Source organism: Poecilia mexicana, unplaced genomic scaffold (genome assembly GCF_051168715.1).
Source record: "Poecilia mexicana isolate PSO_F unplaced genomic scaffold, ASM5116871v1 scaffold_4, whole genome shotgun sequence".
Taxonomy (NCBI): Eukaryota; Metazoa; Chordata; class Actinopteri; order Cyprinodontiformes; family Poeciliidae; genus Poecilia; species Poecilia mexicana.
The window spans coordinates 12,585,531-12,613,484 of NW_028263373.1; the positions used below are offsets into that span (position 1 = coordinate 12,585,531).

Below are 27,954 nucleotides of genomic sequence, written 5' to 3' on the forward strand. Positions count from 1 at the left end.
AATACCCCCAAGAGACCTCCAAAATAATGACCCTGCTGGCTGCCGTAGTGTCTAAGGCTGGAAAGACAAACGACATCCATTCCAGCTTGGTGCTTTTAATCAGGCTGTGATAATTACCGCCACACTCCATTGGCCAAACAAATCTCTTTGTCAAGGTGCTTGTTGCTGTACAAGTTCTTCTCCTGTTCTCAGACAAGATAACAAGCAGTCTTTAATTGCCTTAATTTTGCGTAGTAGCAGTATTATAGACTTCACTGTGTGCGATCGTGACATCCCTCCCTGCCCCCTCCCTTGTTTCCTCCTTCCCAGCAGCTATAGAAAATATTTCATCATGTTGGGGTGGTGGGCAGTGGTTGTGGCATCAGACTTTAATAAAGTGAGCGACCTTGTGGGACTTCAGAAGGGATAGATTAAGTTTGTCTTCCCTACTGGCTGAAGCAACCACCTTGGTGGGTTTTTCTTATCAGAGGCTTTACTTAATTACCTGGTTTTAATTCTAACATTCTCTAAAATGACCCCTCACCACGACGAGACAAACTGTTTTAATTAAACAAATGAATATGTCACTTATCGGGTGAGATCGGCGCTCTCATTCGCCACGGTAACGGATGCTGCTGATGATCACATTATCTGGCTCTGGGCCCCAGTTCCTCTACACATGATGATGAAGTAACAGATGCTATCCTGTTACTGTATGTGGTACTGTACAGATTTGGAAGATACAAACAAGCCTATTAGACACAGCAGACATGTTCAATTAGTTACCCAGTGACCTGATGAGCTTCGTGAGGCAGCTATGCAGATCTCCTTCTTTTGCCACTGAAAGGTTTTCAAGGGGGAAATGGTAAAGAGCAACAATCAAGAAATAGTCTCCCAGCTATTCACAAAGTTACTGACAATCGGCTGCTTTTTTTTTTTTTATGGAAGTTACATAATAGTATTTTAAAATGTGTAGCGGCTTCCTGGGCTGCACTGCCTGGCCAAATTTAATGGGAGACGTGTCAGCAAAGCCATTATACCAGCAGGGGCACGCAAAGCCCTATTACATATGGCTGCTGGCTGCTAATGTGTATTAGCAGGAGGCAGAGGAAGCAAGGTGAAGATAAGTGATTTTGCAGTAGTCGGCTATGTAGGACAAAGGAGGGAGGGAGTAAGAGAGATGGAAAGGCAGAGGAGGAAACCACTTTGACCAGGAGTCTGACCAGTTCAGATACATAGTTTTCATTTGCAATGCAAAGGTGTAACAAAGTTTGATCTTAGAGTTCAAACTTAGGCTCTCAGTGGTATGAAAAAGTTCATTTTGTGTTTAAGTTCCAAGTTGAGTAATTTCTTGGACATGATCCCAAGGCATCATTTTGCACTTGTTGGCTTACAACTTTTTTTCTTTTTCTTTTTTTTTTTTTTTTAATTTGCACACTGTGGTCATAAAGGAGTTCATATGGTCAGCAAAAATACCCGGGAAAGCTGTAATATTAAAATTGTGCTCAGTTGGAAGCAGACGACCCAAAGAGAGCCAATAAAATTTTCCTCACATCATCACACTACCAACCTGAGCTGAGGCAGGCTGGATTCATAAGAACCAAACTCTGACCTGATCAGGTGACAGAGACCCAGGACCGGAAAACATTTTTACTGGCCAATTCTGATGAGTCTATGTGACTAACACTCAATTTTCTTGTTTTTAGATGACAGAAATGGGACCCCGTGCGGTCCGCTGCTTCGAGATTCAACGTTTTGAGCATTCAGAGATTTTATTCCTCACACCTTAGTTTTAACAAGGGTTATCAAGCAACTAATACCTTTCCATAAACTATAACCATTCTTCTCTGACCTCTTGCATCAAAAGGCAAGATTTTGTGTGAAAATCACAATAGATTGGCTTTTTTTCTTAACTGGCACCACCATGTCCAAAATTCACTTTATTTACTTCTCTGTTCTGCTGCTTGGTTTGAAGTTTCCATCACCATTACAGTCTAAATGAGTTGACTTGTGCCATGTAATTGTCTGGTTTCCCATTTGCATTTACAAGCCATATGTCATGTGTGTGTTTTGGAAGTTTTGTATAAATAAAAGTGAATCTAAATAAAAAAAGACGAGTCCCTTGATTGGCCTGTAGAAGGCAAAGTTGTAAATATTGCACAAAAACAAACATCTCAGGGTTCGTAAAACACACATCACGACCTCATCTGTAATGTGATTGTGCAAAACAAATACAAAAAAAACAAACCCTTGCCACTTCAAATAGTAATTTAGGAGGCAGGTTGGTCCCAAATCAAAACAACATTGAAATATCTAAAAATACTATCCACCAACACTAGGTAACAGGCAGTATTTTCTGCTGGTTAATAATTCAGTCAGGGCTTAAGGCTGCTCCTGGCAAAAAAAAAAAAAGTCTTGCTTATCTGTGTTTCTGTCAACAGCAAAACTTCACTGTGTTTTTGGACAAGCAGGGAACATTTTTGCCCTGCCAAGAAACCCCAAATGGACAGAAAAAAAAAGTTTCAGTAACCTGCCTTGCTGCCAGCACATGGGCACTTGTTCTTTTAATTCTTTGACAAACTATTTGTGGTATGTCAAGCACCTAGCTGTCTTTTTAAGAGCTCATTGGCAAAGTTGTTCCACTTGAAACTGGTGGTGGGAGTGTGTGTGCACTTGATAAGTGAGGAGGCTCCTGAGCTTGGTCTTTGACAGCCTCCTTGAACTCTGTGGGCCAAGTGATAAAGTGGCCTGATGAGTGGGCAATCTCTATCTGCCAGCTGCTAGTTTGGCCAGGAGAGCAGGGAAGACGCCAGAGTGAGTGAGTGAAGACCCAGTACGCACAAATGGAAACACGCACACACACACACACACACACACACACACGCACACCCACTGCTGTTATGTGGTGGCAGACCTATTGGCATTTAAACATATCAGTCCAGATCCTTTTGGACCTTTACTGTCAAAACCAGCATCACTATGCCTATTAAAACACGTTAAAGTATAGACGTGCATAGCACTACTGAATCTGATTTAAAACAAGAACTTTAAAAAAAATACTCCGCTACCCTGACCATTATAAATAAAACCAAAATGTATAATTTGGTTTTAAATTGTGTCAACATCTTAAAATTTGAGTCTGGCAAAAGATTATTTTTCCTGTTTTCTTCTAAGAATCTGTTTTTTATTTCAGTGGAAACACTAACCTGTGTGTTGGACCTGTAATGGAGCTGCGTTTATTTTTTTCGCTTGTTTTTCATGCACTATTGCTAAAGATCTTGAACATTTTAGACAGCCTAGAAAACAAACATGTCTTTGTTAATCGTGAAATAACACTGCGTTAATGTACATAATGGCCAATTTAAACATCCAAGAAAGGTGCGAGCTTTCTGCTACGGTGTGTCCTTACATAAGAATCATATGCAGCTTGTTTGGCCTGACCTTTACAAACAAGCACAAGCAGCACTTTTAAAGATAACTCCAGCACCACTGGCAGTCTTCTCTGCAGACAGACAGACTTCAAGACCACAGAGAGCCGTTTGAGTTTATTAAGAATGGAGTATTTATTTATTTATCTCCCTTTCCGGCAGCATCCAAAAACTTAAGTTAACTTGTTAAAAATAAACTCGAATAAAACTAAACCGAATAAGGTCAAACTGTGACACAAACAGGAGGTTATGTGTTGGTAGCTGTAAGAGAACTAGGGCAAATTTTCAGGAGATAGAAACAGAGGAGTGAGACTATAACGGGGGAGGAAATTATAGATCAGGTTTTCCCCTTATTTGCTGCATTGTGCAGATTTAGGGGATATAATTCGATAACTAGCTTGATGAGCACACATGTGAGTTAAATTGTGGTGGAAATTAAAACTATGTCACTGGCTATCCCTGCGAGTCTGTGTCTGAGGAGAGCCAGCAGCAAATAATGTGCAGAATCGCACTACGAGTCTTTGCATGACAGATGATTAGAAGACGATTAGATCAGTGAGGAATCACACCAACATGAATCCGAATCCTTCTCCACCCCCCCCCCCCCCACAACAACCATTCTGATGTCATTAACTTTTGAATCTTAACTAAATTAGAGGTTTGTGTGTTGACATTTACGGCTTTCAAACAGAGCAGCGAGCTTTCTGGCTGATTGCACTAACACGTCAGCTGATAATTCAGGAAGAAGAATACACATGAGAAGATTGGACAGCATTGTTCTCCAAATGACAAGATCTGTCTTCTTCTCCGCCTTCTTAATTATCTTTCTCGATTATAATTACACGTGTGGAGGTCTGCGGGGCAGGCATTGTGATGCTGTACTGTCTTCCGCTGTATCTGCAATTAGATGAAGTAAAAAAAAAAAAAAAAAAAAAAAATATATATATATATATAATACAGGAAATATTGTACAGACTGCAGAGCCGATTTAAAACGACAGCATGAAAATGCTGAACAAGACCGAGTCCAAATAAAAGAGTATAAATATTTCTTTAAGTGTTGCTCATAACGAGGCCCATAAATAGCTGACACAGTTGAAGCTTTCTTTGAACGGTGAGTGACCTGCGGGTCCCTACACAGCCTTGCCATTCTCCCTTAATGAAGCAGATGAATAAATGATTTGAGGCATTGTCTGATCTCCCATCAGCATGTCTCCATGGGGTTACTAAAGACCCCAGGGGAGTGATTCTCCTGATCTCCCCCTTTATCCTTTAAAACACTTTTTTTTTCTTTTTTTTTTTGCAAATATTCCCTCTTCTGCTTTCTTCTTTGTGAAACATCCATCTCTCTCTTGCCACCCTCCACCTCTGCCTCCTTTCTCCACATCCCTGTTCCCTCACCATCTGTGATCTTAATCTCCTCTAAAACATCTTTTCCTTGACTGTGGGAGTTGGCAGATAGCGAAGGCCACCATCCAACTCTTACTGACTCATCTAGTCATAAACAACTGGTGGGCGTTGACATGCTGGTGGCCCTTTGGTTTCAGTTGCCTTTGTGACAGGTCATTTTTTTTTTATGATCTCCATTGTTATTGTCCCAGTTATTGTTTTCCTTCCTCCTGCTTTCAGACAAGGGTAAAAGTGCAACTCTTTGAGTTCGGGAAATTTCACTCTCTAGGTCTGAAAACAAAGATGACAGTAATAAAAAGGAGAACCAATTGCTTTTTCATTTCATTGCCACTGGGAAATCAGGCAGACATAGTAATAAAGGGGCTATAATAATAAAGTTTAGGAAAAAGGACCTATGGCTTTCCATCCCCTAAGCAACCCACTAGCACTAGCCACTGTGGACTGTACAGTTGCTCAGGGTCATCCATATAACTGGAGTGAAGGTGAGAATGTGAAAAGAGAAGAATGGATAGTCTCAAGACACAGAACGGAGAAGTAGATCACTGCATTAAACCTCCTACTTTACTGATGCTCACAAATATAGACTATTTTATCATCCACTTTGTACAGATTTATAGGGAAGTCAAGATGAGACACTGATTTAGTGTTAGTCACAAACTGAGCTAAAACCAGATTGTCACAGTATGTCTTTGGTTTTTACATATCCTGCAGAAACTTCTTGCAATAGTTTCCTGAAATTTTCACCCTTTCCTCATGAAACAAATGGGATAACTATCAGGTCTGTTTGATACTTTAGGTTACTATGTTCACATAGCAGGCAAATGTGACCCAAGTCCAATTTTTTTTTTTTTTTCTTTTTAAATATGCGACCCACATTTGACTTTTTCGTGACTGCAGTCAGGTCAAGGCTTTCAAACAGTTTTTTTTTTTTTTTAATTATTATTCTGATAGTGGAATAATTTTGGCTGATATCAACTAAGACCTTGTTTCACTGCAAATAAAGTCACTTCATCAATGTCTTCTGAAGTTGATTTCAGACCAAATCCTTTCACAGAGCCAGTCTCTGCTATGGCAAGTCGACTGTGTCTGTATGGCACTTTTGTGGTCGTAATAATAACTCAGAATGATTTCCAAGAACCGCAGTCAGCCAGTCAAACTCCAACACTTTCAAATGTATATACACAGATATTCAGAAGAGCAGGCAAATTGGGGTTGCGGGCACATCGACGTGTAGCAGGAAGCACTTTACAAAACGACTACTCTTTCCACTGAGCCACACCCGCCCCCAACGATGGCTGGACATTCCCAGGGTGTTTATACTCGGTCATAACTGTTTGAACAGATTAACCCAATTCAGGCATCTGGAAACTGTTACCCAAGGGTGAACCAGACAAAAAAAAAGTATATTTTGCGAGTGTAAAAAATATGTTATACATTTTCGTTTTGTGTGTACCTGAATTCAGTTGTAGATAAATTGCAAGCAACTTGTCTGAACTAGGACACTTATTTTCCTGCCGAAGAAAATAATCCAGGAAATCAAACATTTAACAGAGGGTATATTACTTTAGTGCAGCTAGAGGATGTTGGATTGCTAGATCAGAAAAAAAATACCATGCAGAGAATCTCAGCTTCATTTGCAATGATGTAACTGTGTTGTTATGAAAAGAGAAAGCATTTCAGCATGATTTAGACATCTTTACTTCGGCTTATTATGTTTTGTTATGACAACCCCAAGTTAATTTCATTATGATGCATTGGAGGAGGGAAAAAAAAACCAAAAGAACAAAACACTGATGTGTGAAAATTAAAGCAGAGATCTGGCCACGGCACACATACGTTTTATCTGTTTACTAGACAGAATGAAAAACATCATGCTAAATCTCCCTGGCTGAGTAACTCCCATCAAGAAGCTCTATGAATGTACAGTATTTCCCTACAACACTTGGTCATTTAAGAAACACAGCTACAGCTTCAGAGATCTGTCACTAATGAGGCTGTCAAAGTAGTCCAACAACACGAAGCTGAAGTTGGTTTCCAATTCCAGCTTAAAAAATTAAGTGGAATCGCCCTTTAGCTATTCTAAAGGGCGATTCCACTTAATTTTTTAAATCTGGTACAGGTTTGAAGTGTCTAGGAGTTGTAGTTTTTTAATTAGAGCAGTTGTAGTAATGAAAGAGGTGCCAAAAATGGTGAAAGTCTAACTTTATTGAGTTTTCACAAATCAGGAAAAAGTTTCACAAATCCCAAACATGGTTTTAAATATTCTGCTATTAGAGCAGAATAATCTAGTCCAGGTTTCAAGTCTCTAGGTGTAGTAGTTTTTAAACTAGAGTTGATTAAAGATGCGGAAAGTAGTGAAAAATAAAGTGGAATCGCCCTTTAGCTATTGGAAGCTGGAATTGGAAACCAACTTCAGCTTTGTTCCAACAACAGGAGAGACTAAAGAATCAGATGTGTGTTAGGACAGTTCAGGACCTCTAGACTCACATTGTATTTTTACAGAAATAAGTAGGCTTTCAACCTGCAGATAATCTAACTTAACATTAAAGAAGCTGGACTTTTAGACATAAATCTTTGAATTCCCTTAAATATATGGGCCTTAACACCACAATTGTGCAAAAAAATCTACATCTGAAAAGTACCCCTAGATCATGGTTGCAAAAGGTCTATTCGAAAGCAGTTCTTTTATTCCTGGGGATTTATTACGTTTTTAATGTTTTCTTCCTAGATTTCTGGGTTTCTATGGCCTGCAGCCACAGCGTTGATTTTGGTCTTTTCATTGCATTTTTCAGAGTGTCCATGACAGAATATATTTCTTTTATACTTTGACCAATTTATGATCTTGGAAAAGTAAAAGTGCTTAATTCAGCAGAGTGAAGCAAACTGCTGGGATATTACTGGACTAAAAAGAGTTTGCCAGGGGTATTTTTCAACTCTTATGTCAAAGAGTCCAAGTCTTAAGTCTTTATTATTTTTTTTTCTCAGTTGTTACAGCAGGAACATCTTGTGCATTGACTATAGTTTTTGGCACAGTTGTCCTGGGTTCAATTCCCAGTCTCAGGTCATTTGCTGCATTCCTATCCCTTCTCTCTTCATCCTCTTTCCTATCAAATCACTGTTCAATTAAGGCCACAGGTGAAAAAAAATCTTAGCAAAAAAAAATTAAATAAAAAATCCAGTCTTCCAGCCTGATCTTCTAAATGTTTGCTTGTACAAAAACAACCAATTTTATAGCATGTGCAAACCTGTTCCACAAACACACAAACAGGATTATTGGCACAATGAAGACAATAGCAAGCACAATACATTTAGGGCCAACAGAGAGCACATGAAGGGAGTGTTGGGATTTGTTTTGCTCATCATTGTCATTGCACTCTCTGACACTCTCCATGATCACAGCCAAAATCCTCATTAAAAGACGGCGGTCTGCACCACTTTTGCACGTGCATTTAATAGGACGTGCAAACTTTGTAGATTGCAAAAAATAAAATAAACAAACTGCTCTAAATTGCTCTTCTCAGGTCAGTCATAATTAGAGAATGACAATTTATTCCCCCCTCAGATAAGAAATAAAGGTAAGCCTTTAAGACCGGCAAATATTCATAACCCCGATGGAACAACCATGCAAGCCATGTTGGTCGTAAACTGCACAAAAGCTGACATTTGCTAATTCTGTTAATTACAAAAAGTTTTTTTTTTTCTTTTTTCCCTCTTCCTTTCTTAACCTAAAGCATCAGTCATTGCAGGGGCATTGTTGTATTGCTCATTACATTACCACACTGAGCAGCTATCTCCACATGAACATCCAAGTTAATGGGCCACAATAAAGACACCACTGTCTTCGTTTTATGGCTCAGTTTTCTAATGGCCTACTTGGGTTTCCTGAATGTTGTCTCACAGGAGTCATCGAGGTCTCTTTAAGATATCCAATATTCTCAACACACTCCTTTCCTCCTGGCTCATGCCTCCCTCCATCCATTTTTTCCACTCTTATCCCAATCCCCAGTCTTACATTTTTGACAGCTACAGGCAGCTTGCAGTAGCCCTGGGCCTTTTCTTGTGCCTTTGGTTTCATTAGCGGGCCCCAGATGCTTAGCTGCTTACAAAATTATAAAGGGCCGAAGCCAACCGCCTCCAGATGGGACCCATCTATATTCAGATGAACTGTTTCCTCGCAGTCAGAGCAATCCCGCCCTGATGTCCTACAGTGTTGTCAACAAACTTGCTGACAAACACAAACACAAGCAAGTACAAACAGATGCACACATTCATAGAGCAAGCCATGTGCACACACCCAAAGCCACCCAGGCAGAAGGAAACCTATACATGCACACAAATTCAGGTGGCATTGCTTTATACAAACACAATAGTTTTTATTGGGGTTTCAAAGTTTGTGCTGTCAGGATGAGCTTTTATCTGGCATTGTGAATTGGACAGAAATGGAGGGTGGGGGGGGGTGCGGTTCTTTGGCAATTTTGCAAATGGCCCAATGGACATTTTCAGACATCAACACTATGAACATCTTCAAACACACGAAAGCTTCAGCTTCCAGTGATAGCTACAATTTTATACTACATCTGTTGCAAATAAACTTTATTTTCTTGAAATACCTGCAATTTACTCGGCATTACATGGGATATATGACATGGGCAAATAGCCAGTATCACCTGCTAGGACTGAGAAAGCAAACAAATTATCCTTCTATCAATATGTCATACTTCCATCTCAGTTACAACAGGAAAATATGTAGGGGGACAAACTCTGCACCAGGATTTAAATTACAGTCCTGAGTTTTGATACGGTTCAGTTCCCCAAAATGTACGCTCCAGTTCACTACTTTCTTGTTTAAGGCCTAGGAAAATTCAAGTCAAAGTGACAGGAAAACAGTTTCAGTAAAATATTTACCCACTCCTCCTCTGCTTTCTCCTCCTCATCCCAACCAAATAAAACAAAGTGAAGGGCACAGATTTAGGTATTTTTGGAAACCTGGAGATGAACATGCGCAGAAGAAACCTGATAGAGGCAAAGGATTGACAGAGCTGATGGATGTTGCAGAATGTGTGATGCAACTTTCTCTATGAATGTAATCATCAAGCTGGCAATCGTGACACTAAGCCTGTTATGTTAAGATAATCGTGTAACTACAACCCAAACTTCACCAAGACAGCCGTCTGCACTGAAGGGAACAGTGAAGAAAGGTCAGAGCAGAAGAGTAATTTCTTCTGCCATCATCTGTGAGGTAATGTCATCAGTCATTAAAAACCAAGTTAAAAACCTCAACAAATTGAAAAGATTCTCATAAAATGAAGAATATCACATCCTCGATCAGATTAGTATACGGTATCTTCAGTCAGAGGGTTCCTCAAATTCACTGTAGTACTGTCCACTACAGGAGATTCTTCTTGACCACAGCCATCATTATTCTGAACAGTTCTGAATAAACTTGGATCATATACAACAATAATTATTTCCCCTTTATGAATCAATGAAATATGTTTGACTTCAAATTGAAATTGTTTTATTGCATTACTAAAAGAGATATTTAGCTTTCTCTGCAAAAAAAAACAAAAACATCTTAATCATTCAATACTCCTTAACAACAATCCTGTAATCTGTGGTAGGTTTATAACAAACACGTCTATAAGTATCTATTTAGGGCTCAGTCGGTTTTCAGTCCGTAAAAGGTGACACAAATTGGCTTTGCAGGGCTTGCATTGAAAAAAGCAAAAAAACAAAAACAAAAACAAAAACAAAAAAAATAAGCCCGCTTTTTAAAAATGTTATTTTGGTTCACCGTATTCAATGTGCTCCGTGGTCGACACTCCAAGGTGTGGCGGACCAGAAATGGTTTTCTAACCTGTTCTATTCAGACGTGTGTATGCTTTTACCAAAACCATCCAATGTTGAAATCTAGTGACCTGCTCTGTCTCAGTGCAATTCAGAATGATGTGTCCATTGTGTGTTAAAAGCACCAGTTGACAGGACCCACCACAATACCCCTGACATGTTGGGTTCAACCTGACCCTGAGCTCTTGATCTTAGCTTTTATATATATATATATATATATATATATATATATATATATATATATATATATATATATATATAGTGACTGGTGGACATGTCTTGTAAAGGAAGCTCGGGCCTTCACGTCCTGCAGTTTATGTGTAACATAACTCAAGCATAAGCAGCTGTAAAATGTGTTTGGATTTACTGGGCTTAACCTGATCAAATATTTTGCCAAGTTCATAAGAACAGACTTCCCGAACAAGATGGGGTGAAGGTGAGGTCCTCCGCCTGCAATACTAAAGACAGCTTGGACTTACAGTATAGTAATCATCAGGCTGTTGGCTGCAGAAAAAACTGCAACGCCTCACCTAGTTCATTATAAGATGACACAGCCAATTTGTACCTCTGCCTACTGCAATCTACCAAATCTCCCTTGACAAAAGCATTTAGATTAGAGCGCTTTCAGAGGGAGGGCTGTGCTGACATGCCTACCCAGCCTGTAAAAGAGGAAATGAAGTGGCTTTTTAATTCTCCTCCAGGCAAACATAAAACTGTCCAGGTAAGTCATTTTGTAGGTTGAATGGAGAGTCAGGGGCAACGTGCCTCTCTGTCGTAATACACTTACTGTTTCATTGCGAAACTCGGCGTATGCGGGGTTGGGCACACCCACAGACACACATCGCATCCTTATCAGCCAGAAGATTATTAATCTATTTGCTACATTTTGTCCCATTATTTCCTCCACATAATCCTCTTTCACCACCTCTGGCAGCATACTAATGAGTTTCTGTGAACAAGAAAAATGTGCGAGCTGTTGACTGATGCAGTTGGAGCTTCTCCCTCTCTTCTTCCTTATCCTAATTTGTTCTACCTAAAATAATAAAGACTTGCAGAATGCACTGAGAAGTAGAAACAGAAAAGTGGCCTTTCATATTAAAGAACGGCTCTTTTCTCGACTCTTTAATCGACAACACGAATGAGAACATTTTTGTAATCAAATTGTATGAAATACACACACCCAAGTAAGTGTGGATTTGACTCAAAACAACTTCATATAACAGGTAATGTCTTCTTTTTCTTAATTGCAGTCAGTTCCTTTAAGGTGAAAAGGGAGAAATATATACAGTGTGTTTATAAAGTACATCTCAAACATATTTTAACCACAAAGTCAATTGTAATTTCTGCTTGAAAGCCACATTTATTGCCTTCATTTACTTCTGTCCTTACTTTAGTTTGGGGTGGGGGAAAAAAGTCCAGCTCTCCATTAGACAATGGTGATTGGGAGGGAACATTGCATACAACATTTCTTTCATATTAGCATCCAAAAATGAAATCTCAAGAAGATTCACATGATTTTTAAAGTTCTCACTGCTAAATGAAATCAAGAAAGCATTGAGCCCCTTTGAAATTATCTCAGGTCTCAGTGAGATGGAGGCCTGAGGCACAGTAGACTGCAGGTGTAATAAATGTGTTTCAGAACAACATGGCAGTAAAGCTTTTGAACAGAGAAAGATGAGTGTGAAAAGGCAGTAAACTGGTTTTAAGGTTCAGTTCTAAGGCCAGCTAAAAAAAAAAAAGCTGAGGAAACAAAGACACAACTGAAGCAGAACGACGTCCTGAATATGAACAGAAATTGGTTTCTGTTTAAATTATCAGCTAGACATGAAAACAAATCAAGCGTTTTATTATACCACCAAAACACTTGTGGCTAATAGCCTTTATTACATTCTGAGGACACTATATAGGTAGGATTTGTTTCATTTCCTCTTATCTTTGGGGAGTCATATGCAGGAGGCCAGGCCATTCTCGTTTATATTACTTCTGTGTATGCTTAGATTATGCATGCGTCTCAAAATTCGACCAAAGGACAGAGAGGTAAAGGCAAGAACGGAGCCTATGAGTGTTTTCAGACAATGTAGTGGAGGGTCGCTCTGTGTTTTTCTGCAGAGGATCTGTTGAGAAATCAGTCGTTCGTCTCGGTTTTATTGCTCAAATTAACCGAGACGGTCCTTGTCCTGTTTGCCCTTAATTAACAAGCGTTCAATTCCCCTATTAATTAGCACAAGCTATTAGCTATTTTACATCACTCTTCATTTGTCGACAATTAAAATGTCTATTATTAAAAGGCATGGCACACAGTTAATTGCGCAAGCGGCTCAGCGGCAGGCGAGGAGCCGAGCGAGATGTGCGCTGAACCTTAGGAGGAGTCTGCAAGGTCTGCTGTAGTTATCATACACCCTTTACATTTTGTTCGTCTTCAATTTGCTGCCTGGCACTCCGTCCCATGGAGAGAAACCGTCTCCCTCACCATCATCACACACTGCCCGTGTTCAGAGTCAGATGGCCCTGCTCAGCACTGCTGCAGTTGGAGGAAGGGAGGCATGCGGTATAGGATAAGAGGTTTCTTTGAGGCTGACGAGTGCAATTTTCCTCCGCCACTTCAAGCCGTATGAGTAAAACATACAACAAATACAAGTAGATCTGGTTCATCTGCTGTGCTGAATGAGTTTTTTATTTAGTTTTTTGTTGCAACAATTTTTTATTTTTTTTAGTTTGGCCACTTTTATAAACTTTACAATTTCATGGATTACAGTTTCTTATGATTATTATTCAGACCAGTGTCTTTATTTAAAAGGCCTGATATGTTAGCTACACTTTGGAGATGGTAAAAGTCAAGATGACACACAGAGAGATTCATAATCATCCCGTCAATGTAATTATATTATTTGCTTCATTTGGAATAAATCTAATTTAAATAATAATAATAAAAAAGGTCCAAATTAGATGCTACATAACTGGCTATGAATTGGGCCAAACAGAAATTGTGCCATATATGTGCCAAAAGGTGTCTTGGGAAAAGATCCATTCTCCATTGGTGCTGTAGAAATGAACCCAACTTTTTTGGTTTTAAGAAAATATTTGTTGATTCTATAAGACTAGTATTTTGAAACTTAAAAAGTCACAACAGACACAGACATAACATTAACATCACAACATTAGTAAACTTTTCCACATGCTAAATTACCACCATAAATCAAGTTCAATAAACACATCCATTTGGATTGCTTTGATCAAAAGTGAGTTTTGTTTCCCCCGCCGAAGATGCGAGCGGCCTACTGCTGGGCATGACAAAATTTTTGTGGGAAATGTTTTGCAATTGACACACAAAGCACTGAAGTAAGATCAAAAATCTATTTTCCATTCACCGCCCTTGCAGGTAAACAATGCAATTTCGTATTTTACCAGATTGGAGACTCCTCTCTGAATGACAAAGGAAACCAATTCACTACATTTTAAGGATTAAAAAAAAAACAACAAAAAAAAAACTTTTAGAGATATTCAACTTTTCAAAAGATAACGTACTGTAAAATGCCACAGACATATTTTAAATTGTTTGATATTTCCAGAGAGTTTGCTATTTTTGTGTATCCATGTGTAAAGGTGCTTGACTGATATATTATCAACTTAAAACAATTTACTTCTGATCTACTTTCTGCTAAACTCTGGTTAGTCAGAAGCTCCTCTTTTGTCTTTTCTTTTGTTTAGGCAGAGAAACAAAATAAAACACTGGATCTGCAGTCAAGTTTAGTTGAGGTTGCAGATTTCATTAAGGAAAGTAAAATAACTGCTGATGCTATATTTTTGTTATATTTTCCTGGTTAGGTCTACAGTCAACTACTGGCTAAAATATCTGGACTGTTTATTCGTAGCGCCTTTACAATCCATGATTGAATAAAACAAACTAACAGCATCGTGTTTAATAAACTGCATAAAGAATAAATAAAAATTCATGACAAAGTTGCATATTTGAACATATAAACAACCACTGAATTCACCGAGTCACACACACGCTAGCAAACTAAAACACGAGCAGGGAGAATCACACAGACCAGCGGACATATCCAGCGTCTTCCTCTCACCTCTGTCTCACCTCTCCTCCCCCACCCCTCACCCTCTGCCAGGACTTAACAGGTGGCAAGTCAGACAATAAAAAAAAATAAAAACACAGGACGGAGCATTTCTGATTGACAGAACAATTACCGCAAACATGCACCTCGATGGGGAGGCAGACACTTCCAAATAGAATTTCACTTTGCTGTTGCATCACCTGCTTGCAGGAGGGATTTCAGTCGAGACGCAAAAGCTACCAGACTGACTCACTGATTGACTGACTGTATGTGTGTGTCAGACGAGCAGCTGTGCACAGCTGCTTGTAAAATAAACAAAAAAAATCTGTACTGGGTTTTATTTGTTGTGCCTCATAATAAAGTGCGAGGGAAAAAAAAACTGATTTACCCTTCATCAAGGTTGGTTGGTTCCAACTTTAGAAGCAATGTTTGGCAACTAATGCCCCCCCCTACCCCGCCTAACTCTGACTGTTCATCCGTTAGCTCAGTTAGAGGTGAAGCTATTTTTACACCTACAGACTAAACAAAACAGTGAAAAAGTTAATTAAAGGAGACACTCCAAATCAGTGTGTTTGATATATAAATCATTGTGAATGTCCTCTTTGTAATTAAATTAGCAAGTAGGGTTTACATTTTTCTAAATGGTTTAAATAGAGTGCTTTTCTAAACGGTTTACAAACACACAAAGTGCAAATGAGTCGTCTGCTGCATTTAGTAGAAGTCAGTTAGATTAACCGTAAAATATCCCGACACAATAAAACAGCCTCAGACTGAACTCAGTGAGTTGAGTCAACAAGAGAAGAAGGAAGTTTCAGATAAACTGTCAAGATTCACACTGAGCAAGAATTTGGTAATCGGGCAACGGTTTGAGTAGAAGTACCTAAATCTATAGTCTGAGGATCATTAATGCTAGATTTATATTTTCACGCTCGCTGACATGGTGTCGACTGGTATTTTAACAAAATGAGGCGTCTGAAGGTGTGAAGCTGACCTTATTTACTCAAAAGTCATTCCATCAAGCACACCAGGCTTCTAAAAGCTTGGAATCTGTTTTAACTCCAGAAGTGCTTTATTGTTTAGTGACGGATTCAACAAAACATTGGAAACCCTGTTTAGAGATTTCGGTCTATATTGATGTGATATGATCACGTGTTGCTGCAGTTTTCTCTGCTATACATCCAAGATGAGGATCACCTATTGTACTAAATCCCAAAGGAGTTCTCTTGGATGTGAAGGCCACTGGAGTACAATGAACTGATGTTAAAGAAACTAGCTGGAGGTAATTTGAGGTTCGTGACATGGTGCATTATCTTGCAAAAGTAGCCATCAGAAGATGGGAAAACATTGTCTTACAGGGATGAATATGGTCAACAAGACTACTACAGTAAGCTGCGGTATTTAAATGCTGCCCAAAATGTGCCGAGAACATATTCCACACACTTTCACACCAATACCAGACTAAACTAGTCTTATAGAAAAGGATCAGTTCACACTTTTAAAGTTACATCAAATTCTGACCCTACCATCTGAATGTTGCAGCTGAAGTCACCAGACTCGTTAGACCACGCAACATCTAAAAAAAATAAATGAAACCCAACTTATATGATCAGCCTGCACAAATTGCAGCTTTAATTTCCTGCTCTTAGCAGACAGGAGCGGTATCCGGTGTAGTGTTCTGCTGCACAAGCCCATCTGCTTGAGTTTCCACATGTTGTGCGCTCAGAGATGAAATAATTGATATCTTGTTTGTAACGGCTGGTGATTTGAGCTACTGTGGACCATTTTATCATCCTGACCCAGTCTGTCCACCAACATCGACAAGGTACTTTCTTGCACACAAATATCACTCATTGGATGTTTTCTTTTTGCCAAACAAAACTGAAATGGTTGCTTACTAAGTTCCCAGTATATCAGCAGTTTCTGAAACACTCTGACTCTGACAACCAGACCGGTTGTTGATACCATGCGGAGTCACTTAAATTCCTCGTCTTCCCCACTCTAATGCTCACTTTCACCAACCACATCTAAATGCTTACATGTATTGAGTTACTGCCATGCTATTAGCTGATTCACCATGTACGGTGCCTGCATAAGCATTAAAGCAAAACTTATCAATTTTTAAATGGTTTGTTCAATCTTTTGTACACAAACTAATAAAACAATCCATTATTGCAGCCCATTTGTTCAAATTCTATCACACTTTTTCCCTTTTCTTTAATGGCTGATGCAGTCTCGTGCAACCTTGCTGGCCATTATCCTAGTCACCGCATTCCGGCCTCCGACAGCTGCATTACACCACGCTCCCTGACTTTCTAATTAGCTTATCTCGGAAAATAAGGATCCTGAGCAATTCTTTGCTCTAGCAGTCTAACAACAAGCAGACCGCGGGGAGCTCGGTTGGCACTTACTGTCACCGAGGGGGCTGTTGTGTTCGACAGACTAGTACAAGAAAATATGGTTTTCTCTCTTTTCTCTGACTCAAACACTCACACTTTTTCACTCTGAATGTTAAGTCAATTCCCAGTTTCTAGTGCCGATTGGTATTTTTAGAAGTCACAATGAATAATGAATATGGTACTAATGTTGGTGCAAAGTAACAGCTCTGCTCGCATCTCTATTTCTCTATTGCGGTTGTCAGTTTTTCTTTTCCACAGAGCAGAATAAAAGATAAATAAATAAAAAAACCTCGAGATGAGTTTAGTTATCTGCTCATGACAACGTCATCATTAATTTGTTGCAAAGTTCAGAAAGTAATTCATTCTCTGCCTGTAAATCTTTTTTTCTTATCAAACATTCAGCCTGCAGCTGTGCTGTAATGTGGGATGATACGGGCTTCCGGTGTCTCCTGGCTAGAAAAGTCATGAAGGGATGGACTGAAGGAAAAAGGGGATTGAGTGAGGGATAAACGATAGATCCCTCCACCTGTAGCAGTGAATGTCCTGCTGGACTGTAATCTGGCAGTTGTCTCTCTCCGAGATGCCCAGCTTTGCCGAGGCCAGTCGAGCTCTGCAGCCTCCAGCACCAAACGAATCCGGAGCTCCAGGACATAAGGCACCTGCACGGGGAGATAAAGGCTTCATCTCCTTAGCTAAAACTGACGATCCTTTTGATAAAAACAGACATAAGGCTGGTGGGCGGTGGGGAGCAATCGTTTGCTGCTCACTCTCGCCACTTCTCTCCTCGGTGTCTACCTGTCTCTAATCTCTGTCTTGTTTTTTTTTTTTGTGTTTTTCTCCTCCAACCTCCATGTCTGTCTCGACGTCTCAGCTTCCCTCCCTCTCTTCTTCGCCCCCCCCCCACCGAACCTAAGCTGTGTGAGTTTGGACCAGACAGGTGAAGCTCTCCACTCTGCCGTTTTTATTTATTCCATATCTGTAACTGTCAAAAAGAAGATTGCTAGTTTAGGAGCTGTCTGTGCTTTGTTGTGCTCATGGAAAGTCAAATAGAGGAGGTTGTGTTAAAAGCATCTTGACCACTTTCTGGGGACACAGACAATGACAGCTGCAGTCTTGGAAGCCGAGAAACAGTTGAAAATAGCTTTACAAGTGCGAGAGACTTTTTGCCCCTTCGATGGCATGGTGGTGAGAGGAGTGGTTAAAACTAGTTTAGCCTTTGGAGGGAAACGGAGTCAAGTGTCAGCGATGTTAGCTTCTACTACATGAACCCAGAAAGTATGGATCTTTAAACATCTTATGGTTTAAAAGGATTAAGAACTAAATTGCAATTTAATATGCTAAGGTGCTTTCAGATCAACAGGTAGCTAGAGTACTTACTCTAGCTACCCGTTGGATCACATTAGAGGTCTGCATCATTCCCAGCAAAGCTTTTCTTTTTGTGAAGGTACATTTCCACTGCAGGATCCTTCTCAAGCAACCAGGCTGGCTGTCTATATCCATCCGTCAACAGTTTCCATTTCCATTGCAAGAATCAGGACTAACTCAGATTAAGAGAAACTCTACCTCAGCAAATGGCTCTGGTAGGTGACAAGTATTTTGTAGATTTACCCTTAACTGATGCCGTTTTGTTGTTTTCAGGTTTCTATGCAATTATTACTGCTTGGATATTCCCAACATTGGCATAAAATACTACTTATAAATATTTTTAACATTGTTATGACCTCTAGGAAAATGCAAAACTCAATATACTAAATGTGGCTATTATTTTCTCACTCCGAAACATTAACATGAGCCATTGGCACTGACAAGCAGAACTATCAACAACTGAAATTTTAAAGTAACTGATGGTGTTTTCACACCTGATAGTCCGGTAGGCTCGGTACGATTGGGGATCAAAATTGCAACATTTGTTCCATTTTCAGGACTGTAGTTTGCATTCACACTACGCTGTGTCAAACGACTCAAACTAACTGAAAAACCTGTTCCCCCCGTCGCCTTTGACAGCGCTGCACCAAGAACTACTGAAGGAATTGACACAAAAACCTCTGAAGAAGACATAGAGTGGAGGCTCTTTTTGGTCAGACTCCACAGCGTGTTGCAGGCGGCTCCTGGATCGAGTGCCAAGAATAGCACCTAGTTCATCATACCAAGGAAATTTGTCCTTTGCGTCTCCTGAACTTCCACTTGTCCTTAGCATGTCACGCATTTTGATGTATTGACGGCAAAGTCTTTGCAACTGTACGAGGGAATTTTCACACTAATTAGCTTCAAAACCTTGTTTTTGTGAGTGATTACAAGTAGCTGTGATATATTTTCTTTTGACCATATATCTATGAGGGCCTTTACCTCCTCTTCACTCCACATCTGACCATGAGTCGTTTTTTTTAACGCTTTTACATATAAAGATGGAAATTTTGGTTTCCATCTTTATATGTAAAAAGTTAATGGGCTTGTCAAAGTCATGTTTATCAGCCAACTCATAATGTTGTAGAATTTATACTCAGTTATATTTACAGTTTATAGACTAATAATTCATGAATCAATACATTTTGAAAACTTGATCTGACTTGGAACTGATTTAAATTCAGCTATGTTTTGTATCCAACGTAATACAATCAGACATTATCGCTGCAGAACTCCAGGTTGCGACCCTGACTGGACCTCTGCTCTGCTTCAAAAGCATAAAAAAACATAACTGTGTCTCGGCAAAATTTACAGTTTGCTACAGTTAAAGTTTTCCCTGAAATGTAAGCCATTTGTTAGAAGAAAAACAGTCCAATTCCTAAAAAAAGACTCACGTTATAGTTTTACTGGTAAAAATCAGGACTATTTTAAGGGCTGCAGTCTCTCTTTGTTCCACACAAACTCAACAGCTGAACCAGACCTCTATAAAGAAGCAGTAGTAGGAGTGGTCCTTTCACCATCAGCAAATATGATTTACATCAACAGTGCGATAAATTACCTGGATAAAATAGGAGATTCCAGGAAACTAGGTTAGGATGGAATATCCCAGATGCCTTTAGATATTCATAGAGCTTTATTATATTGTAGATGTCATATGACGTAGACATACTCCTGGTTCTGTAGCAAACTAGCAGAGCAACTACTTTCATCAGGAAGATAAAGCAAAATCCAAGCATACTATTCTCTGAATAAATTGATGGAGTGAGCAGACACAAGGAGACACATTGAATCTAAGAAAACAGTCATACCTCCGCACGAGCAAACAGCAGACAGCTGCAACTAAACAAGGAATGAAAACAAAGAGAGCAAGGAGGTTAAGTTAAGATGCACCACGCTGCACTGTGCTGTACTGCAGACAGCAGTTCATTTTTCCTGACTACGGTGTCGTGCCCATTGTCTCTTCCTATTAGCCTGCGCCCGGCATGCCATCGTCGGTGCGAGCACGAAGCCAGCAGACGTGCACAGCTCAGGGTGGCAGATGCCTGCCGCTTTTGCCGATGCCCTCCATCAACCGATGACAGATGTCAGGGCTCCTCTTGGATGGCAACACTTCATCATGCTCCCCTGTTCTCCGCCCCGCTGGATACACCAGCCTGCTTGGCAGACACCGTGCCCAACCTCACTGCACCATGCCCATTCCCTCCTGCCCCACCTATTCATTCACTCTCACGCGTGCATACACATCTCTGCATCCATCAGTCAAGCGTTATTACATCAGACAGCCATCAGGCGCCAAACCATAGGATCACATGCTAATGCACCCAGATGCATCCAATCTGGAAAGCTAAAGTTTCGGGTCTGTGAGGTGAGCATTTGTGTGTGTGTGTGTGTGTGTGTGTGTGTGTGTGTGTGTGTGTGTGTGTGTGTGTGTGTGTGTGTGCGTGTGCGTGTGCGTGTGTGTGTGTGTGTGCGTGTGTGCGCGCGTGTGTGCATGTGTTTGTTTGTTTGTTAGGGAACATGTGAGTAAACTGGATCAGAGACACATCGCAAAGTTGGAAAAGGTAATATAAAAACACATAAATTATGTTGGTGAATTACTAAAAGAGATAAAAATTACAAAATGCAAAGTGAGATGTGCAAGATGAACATTTCTACTTACCATTTTGGGCGACTGGTTGACTTGACTACAGGGGACATGCCTTCTCTGTAGAGACTCTTGGTCTTTGAGAAGTTAACAATGTTGAAAATCACCCGCTGAAATGAAACACAAATTAACAGATGATTTAAAAATGCATTATTTTCAAATTAAAGTGTAAAGCAATTCAGCTAATGTAGTAAAAACATGTTTGGAAAATGACCAGAAATTGACTCAAATACAGCCTCAACACTTTAATTTGATGAGAACTATTCATCAAATTAATTCTTCTGTGTCGTGGGAAGTGATTAATGTTATTAGAAGGTTTTTTTTTACAGAGATCTGAAAACCTTGGTGTGCACAGTAAGTCTGAAGGACCTACTGAGATTTTCAGCTCAGGCAGGAGAGTTTGTACAAGTACAACTCTATCAATTTTTCTAAACCATTAACACATTAAAACATAACACAGATTACAGTTTGGTAAAATTATGAAAACTGTGTACAAGTACCTTTACAAGGTACAGTATAGTTCAGAAGTATATATATATATTTTTATTTTCAGTTTGCTACAACTCATGTCAACTTGTGGTACCTGAAAAAAAAAAAAGAGTCAAAAATGGTGCAGAGTTGTAGAGAAGTTGTTACTGCCGCCACAAAAATAACCACTGGCACAAAAATCATGGCACGTTAGGATTACATTCTAGAAATAAGTCAGCTTTAATGTCCCACAGATGATCCCATGTTGTGGAAGCAAAGTTTCTGATAAAAGGCAGCAGCTCAGGAGTGCCAGCCTTTAATCTGGGAGGACATTATGGTTCCCCCATAGGGATGTCACCTGGCCAAAAAAAAAAAAAAAAAGCCTTGCCTGGAGCACAGCGGATGTCCGTCTGGCTGCAACCCTCCTCCGGGTGCAAAGACTTTGTATATAGCTAAAAAACTCTGTAACAGATCTCCCTCACTTCCTTCCTCCCACCTCCAGTTTGATTAGGATCAGGACAAGCGTAGAAATGTGTGGGGAGAAATGAATCGATTTATATATATATATATATTTTTTTAAACAGTCAAAGAAATGGCAATGGTAATGTCGCGGTGGTGTAAATTAATCCTATTGATGGGGCATATCAAATTACCAACTAAGTCCAGGTGGTGGAAGTTAACTGGGTGCTACTGAAATCCTATTACAAAATCCCCCACCCTGCCTCTCCCTCCCTTTCTTTCTCCTCCCCCTCATCCATTTCTGCCTTTTTCTCCTGCCTAGCATCAGAGGAATGGGGATTGCGGATTGTGGCAGGCTGATTCAGACTTAGGTAAAATGACATCTAACTGATGTTGAGACTGGCAGCAGGCTCCTGTAGCAGGGAGATAAGACCATTGCTGCTGGCATTTCAATTACACTTTACTGCCCCGCACATCTGTTGAGAGAGCTACTTTTCAGCCTTTTCCCCTCAGGCAAATACAGCCTTACTCTGACTCCACTGCCTTTCTTTGACTGCACAGCCCTTTTCTCATTCTACATCCACAACAAATTCAAATTGTCTTCCTCTTTAGATTCACTCTACCCACTGTTTGTAATCTTTTTGTTTAGCCTGTTTAACTCTGAGGGAGCCAAGTCTTGACAGATGACAAAGATGGAGGAACAAAAAAAAAAAAAGGAAGACTGAATCACAGGCGCGATGATACACGGAACGAGGGTGGCAAACAGTCAAGCGGGGGAAAAGGTGGTAAGGTAAAAAAAAAAAAAGTAATACACAAACAGACAAATAGATAAGAAAACAGATGCACAGAGATAAATAAGGGAGAAAAGTTATTATGGGAAGAAACTCGAAGTAAATGGAGTTCCTCGGTCTGTGGAAGGACATTAAGGACAAAAAACAAGTGAAGTGTTTAGAAAGGAAGCACCAGATATGCAGTCATTCTGTGGTTCTTTGAATAAATTTAAGTAAAAAAAAAGCAGAGTAAAAACAATCACAAACTTTGTGGATCTAAAAAAAAAAAATGGTAGAAAGGGAGCAGGCCATTGTACGTGGATGCATCTGGTGGTCATTTTGCCACTTTTTCTTTGCCTTTTCTCATTTTGGTTGTTTTGTGCCCAAGCCGTTTGCGAGGTATTTAAAACTGCCCATGTCATTTTATACCTGCTTTGTTATTGACGTTATTTACAGTAATATACATCAGGTATTCATTGTTCATTGTGGTTTAATCGTCCAGGGTGTACTAGGAGGAGTAAATCAGATTTATTTTGGATTGATCAGATCATTTTTCTTTAAGAGTCAACTGACACTAAACAACTTAAGTTTAGAAAATATAAACTTAGATTACTTTTCATGTTAGATTTGAGAATATTTTTGATTACTTTCCCTCTTATAGGGATCCTTCAAGTAGAGCCAGACAGTAAAAAAAAAAAAACAACCCAATGGAAGCTGAAAAGTGGTTTATGACCAATATAAAACGGAAGAATGGTGCGTGTACAAACATTGTATATTTAACTTAGCAACAACTTTAATGGTCTCACCTTTTTGTCAAACACTAGCTCTAATAATCAAACAAACCACTGCATGCCTAATTCTAGAGAACAGAAATAAATAAATTACACACAACCAGGACCAAATTAGAAGTTCTCACATGTACTTCATGTGTGTGCATGGATTTGCACATGTGTGCTGCTCTGGAAGATTTAATTAGGCCGTGAGCAGTTAGGAGAGATTAACATCCATGTTGTCTGAGCTGTCATATCGACAGGGAGTGTCAAAACCCCGTGTCGTCCTCATGGCTGATGAGCGTCATGCTGGAACAGGTGTCACAACATCGATGCACACATGCCATTAACACACAAGCACATGCACCAAATACTAGTAAATACACTCTGAGGTGCCGTTGTGAATACCAGTTTGAGTTCAACTTTGCTTTTGTGAACATAAATTTATAACTTTGGAAGATGTTGGTGCAATGAATAAGACTTCACATCTCTCAGGGCAGAAACTAACTATAATGGATCTGCAGGGAATTAATGAGGTAGTTGATCAAAACCAATGAGTCACAAAATACTTTCTTACGAAGCCAACAGAGAGGGGGGAAAAAGAAAAGTCATTGTACAAGTTGTGGTTTTCTTTTTACGGAAGCGCATTGCTATCATGCAGTAAAAAATTTTTTTCGATCGCTATCTCGTTATAACGAGTTACGTATCTCGTTTTAACGAGTTACGTATCTCGTTTTAACGACTTACGTATCTCGTTATAACGAGTTACGTATCTCGTTTTAACGACTTACGTATCTCGTTTTAACGAGTTACGTATCTCGTTTTAACGAGTTACGTATCTCGTTATAACGACTTACGTATCTCGTTTTAACGACTTACGTATCTCGTTTTAACGAGTTACGTATCTCGTTATAACGAGATACGTAACTCGTTAAAACGAGATAATTTTAGGTCCAGGAAGTGGCGGTATTATGCTAGGCTAGTACAGTGACTAACATGAATTGGTCAGGTTTCCCTTCATGTTTGGTCTACAACATGTAGAGATACGGATGCTGCTTTGCACTGTGGTTAAAACCATTAACAGCATGCCTACTCTGACAAGATCCTAAACAGAACGGGACTGCACAGAAGGAGACGTTAGTCCGGTCCTCTAGCTGTGGCGGCGTTCCTGACTGGATCGAAGCTGAAGTTGGCTTTCGATTGTAGCTTCTGATTCGGGAAATGGCTAAAGGGAGATTATAACGGAGGCTCAGATGTATTTGATGAACATTTTCTGGTCAGATTTTTTATTAGAACAGTACACTTGCTGAACAACGGCAACGGCTGTTCGTAACCAAGCAACCGAAATCAACAGAAGGCTAGGTAGTGGCAAAAGACAAAACTAGATCCTGTTAAGCATTCTTCAAAATAAAAGACTTCCTCTCTCCAAAATAAATCATACACAAAGCTTTGAATTTAATTATTTTTCACGTCACCTTTTGGAATTGTGTACAATCAAGTTAAATTCGGTGAATAATAATTATCATGTAAATTATACTTAACATATGACTTGACATATGACTGTAAATAAGTAACTGGAAATTATATTTAACATATAAATGTTAAGAAATCATTTGTTATGCTTTAAAAACGAACATACATCGACACTTCAAATCTGGAGTAGATTATTCTAATCTACGCTAATGGCAGAATATTTCAAACCTAGTTTGTGATTTGTGAAATCTTTATCTGAATTGAAACCTCAGTAATGAGAGATTTAAAAATATTTTTGCATCTGGAGTGCATTAGAAATAAACTCCTATCACATTTACAATATTTGTTATTATTTTAACCTTCTGTTTTCTTTCACTTTTTTGTCCTAGAGCACCTGCCTTTTTGTGTGGCTTACAAGGATCCATCAGCTGGGATAATAATGCCAACAACTTTTCAGATTCCGATTTATAGTGATGCAACATAGCATCAGAGATGAATAATCTATTCCAGGTCGGAAGTGTCTAAGTATGTTAGCTTTAAAAGTTTAATAGTTAAAGATGCTACCCATCTCCTTAATTGGTCACATCAATATTATAAAAATTACAATATTGCCAAAATTCTTATATGTTTTCCAATCAGTTTCAATTTCCTCACTCCCCTTCTTCTTTAAGGAGCTAAATATAACTTTTTCCAACTTCACTTAAATGGTAAACGCCCAATAATGAAACTGTTTCTCTTATATCTCCCATATGACAGAGGGTGTTAACAATTATCAAACCTATTATGTTATTTCAACCCAGATCAGGGCAGCAATGTTTTACTTCACTACCAGACAGCCCCCAGCATGGGTTACTATTGTGTCCCACTGGATCTCTATTGCTATAGACTTGTACATGTACTCATCAGGCAGGAAAAGGTTAATTAAGCAAACAAAATACCCATTTCTGAAAAATACAATGATGATCTGGCTAAAAACACTTGATTATTTGGGAGAAATGCAACAACTATCCAATATAATGTTCATCCACGTAGAGCAGGATTTAAACTGCTAAGAATATAACTAAAGTGTCTGATCTTTTTTCAGGGAAGGTATTTATGTAACTTGAAGAAATTAAAAACAAACATGATATTCCTACAAAATATTTCTATAACTATCTTCAAGTTCAGAGTTTTATTTTATCAAAGCAACACAATAATCTTTATCTACCCTCTTTGTCTTCATTAGAAGACATTATTGTAAGTCACCTATATGGTAAAGGAGAGGTGTCTCTTCTTTGCTCCTTGTTTGTCGACAAATATTAAAAATCTTTGACCAATATTTGACAAATATAATTTATTTTTTATTTTATTTTTTTTATTTTATCAGGTAAACCCAGTTGAGATACACATCTTATCTTATTTTTAAGAGGGACCAGGGTAGAAGTCTGCAACACACAGCAACCTGGTTACAAAATAAAATTAATTATATGCAGAAGTGTAAAACAGTAGAAAAGAATTTAAAAACAGTGACACCGTTTAAGAGAATCTCGTCTGTTTTTAAGAATTGCTCGAAATAAGTCCAGTGGAACCAGTTTTGACATCTTTATTTCAGACTGGAGCTGATTCCAGGCTGTAGGAGCCATCACACTAAAGCTTGCTTCCCTTTTTCAGTTTGGAAACGTGGAACATGCAAAAGAAAAATATTGTAAAAACGTAAAGAATGGGAATTAACAGATCTATGTTAAAGAAAGTTTAAGTATGCTGGAGCCAAGCCGAGTAGAGATTTATGAATCAGGATCATTAGGTGATTGTTTCTCAAGACGCTTAAAGGAGGCCATTCAGCTTTTGCTGATTTATGATTTATTTTGGAGAGAGGAAGTCTTTTATTTTGAAGAATGCTTAACAGGATCTAGTTTTGTCTTTTGCCACTACCTAGCCTTCTGTTGATTTCGGTTGCTTGGTTACGAACAGCCGTTGCCGTTGTTCAGCAAGTGTACTGTTCTAATAAAAAATCTGACCAGAAAATGTTCATCAAATACATCTGAGCCTCCGTTATAATCTCCCTTTAGCCATTTCCCGAATCAGAAGCTACAATCGAAAGCCAACTTCAGCTTCGATCCAGTCAGGAACGCCGCCACAGCTAGAGGACCGGACTAACGTCTCCTTCTGTGCAGTCCCGTTCTGTTTAGGATCTTGTCAGAGTAGGCATGCTGTTAATGGTTTTAACCACAGTGCAAAGCAGCATCCGTATCTCTACATGTTGTAGACCAAACATGAAGGGAAACCTGACCAATTCATGTTAGTCACTGTACTAGCCTAGCATAATACCGCCACTTCCTGGACCTAAAATTATCTCGTTTTAACGAGTTACGTATCTCGTTATAACGAGATACGTAACTCGTTAAAACGAGATACGTAAGTCGTTAAAACGAGATACGTAAGTCGTTATAACGAGATACGTAACTCGTTAAAACGAGATACGCAACTCGTTAAAACGAGATACGTAAGTCGTTAAAACGAGATACGTAACTCGTTATAACGAGATACGTAAGTCGTTAAAACGAGATACGTAACTCGTTAAAACGAGATACGTAAGTCGTTAAAACGAGATACGTAACTCGTTATAACGAGATACGTAAGTCGTTAAAACGAGATACGTAACTCGTTAAAACGAGATACGTAACTCGTTATAACGAGATACGTAAGTCGTTAAAACGAGATACGTAACTCGTTAAAACGAGATACGTAACTCGTTATAACGAGATAGCGATCGAAAATTTTTTTTTACTGCATGATAGCAATGCGCTTCCGTATCTTTTCAAATCATTTTACATAGTTAAAAAAAAAAAAAAAAGTCT

General features: G+C 39.2%; 1 protein-coding gene across 1 annotated transcript in view; it reads right to left on the reverse strand.

Annotated features, from left to right (window-relative positions):
- Positions 1–27,954, reverse strand: part of agbl4 (AGBL carboxypeptidase 4) — a 200,135-nt gene that overhangs the window by 63,948 nt on the left and 108,233 nt on the right. Inside the window, exon 4 of the mRNA XM_088005251.1 lies at positions 21,193–21,287. Within this exon, the coding sequence (XP_087861377.1) occupies positions 21,193–21,287 (95 nt within the window). The remainder of the gene's footprint in view (positions 1–21,192; positions 21,288–27,954) is intronic.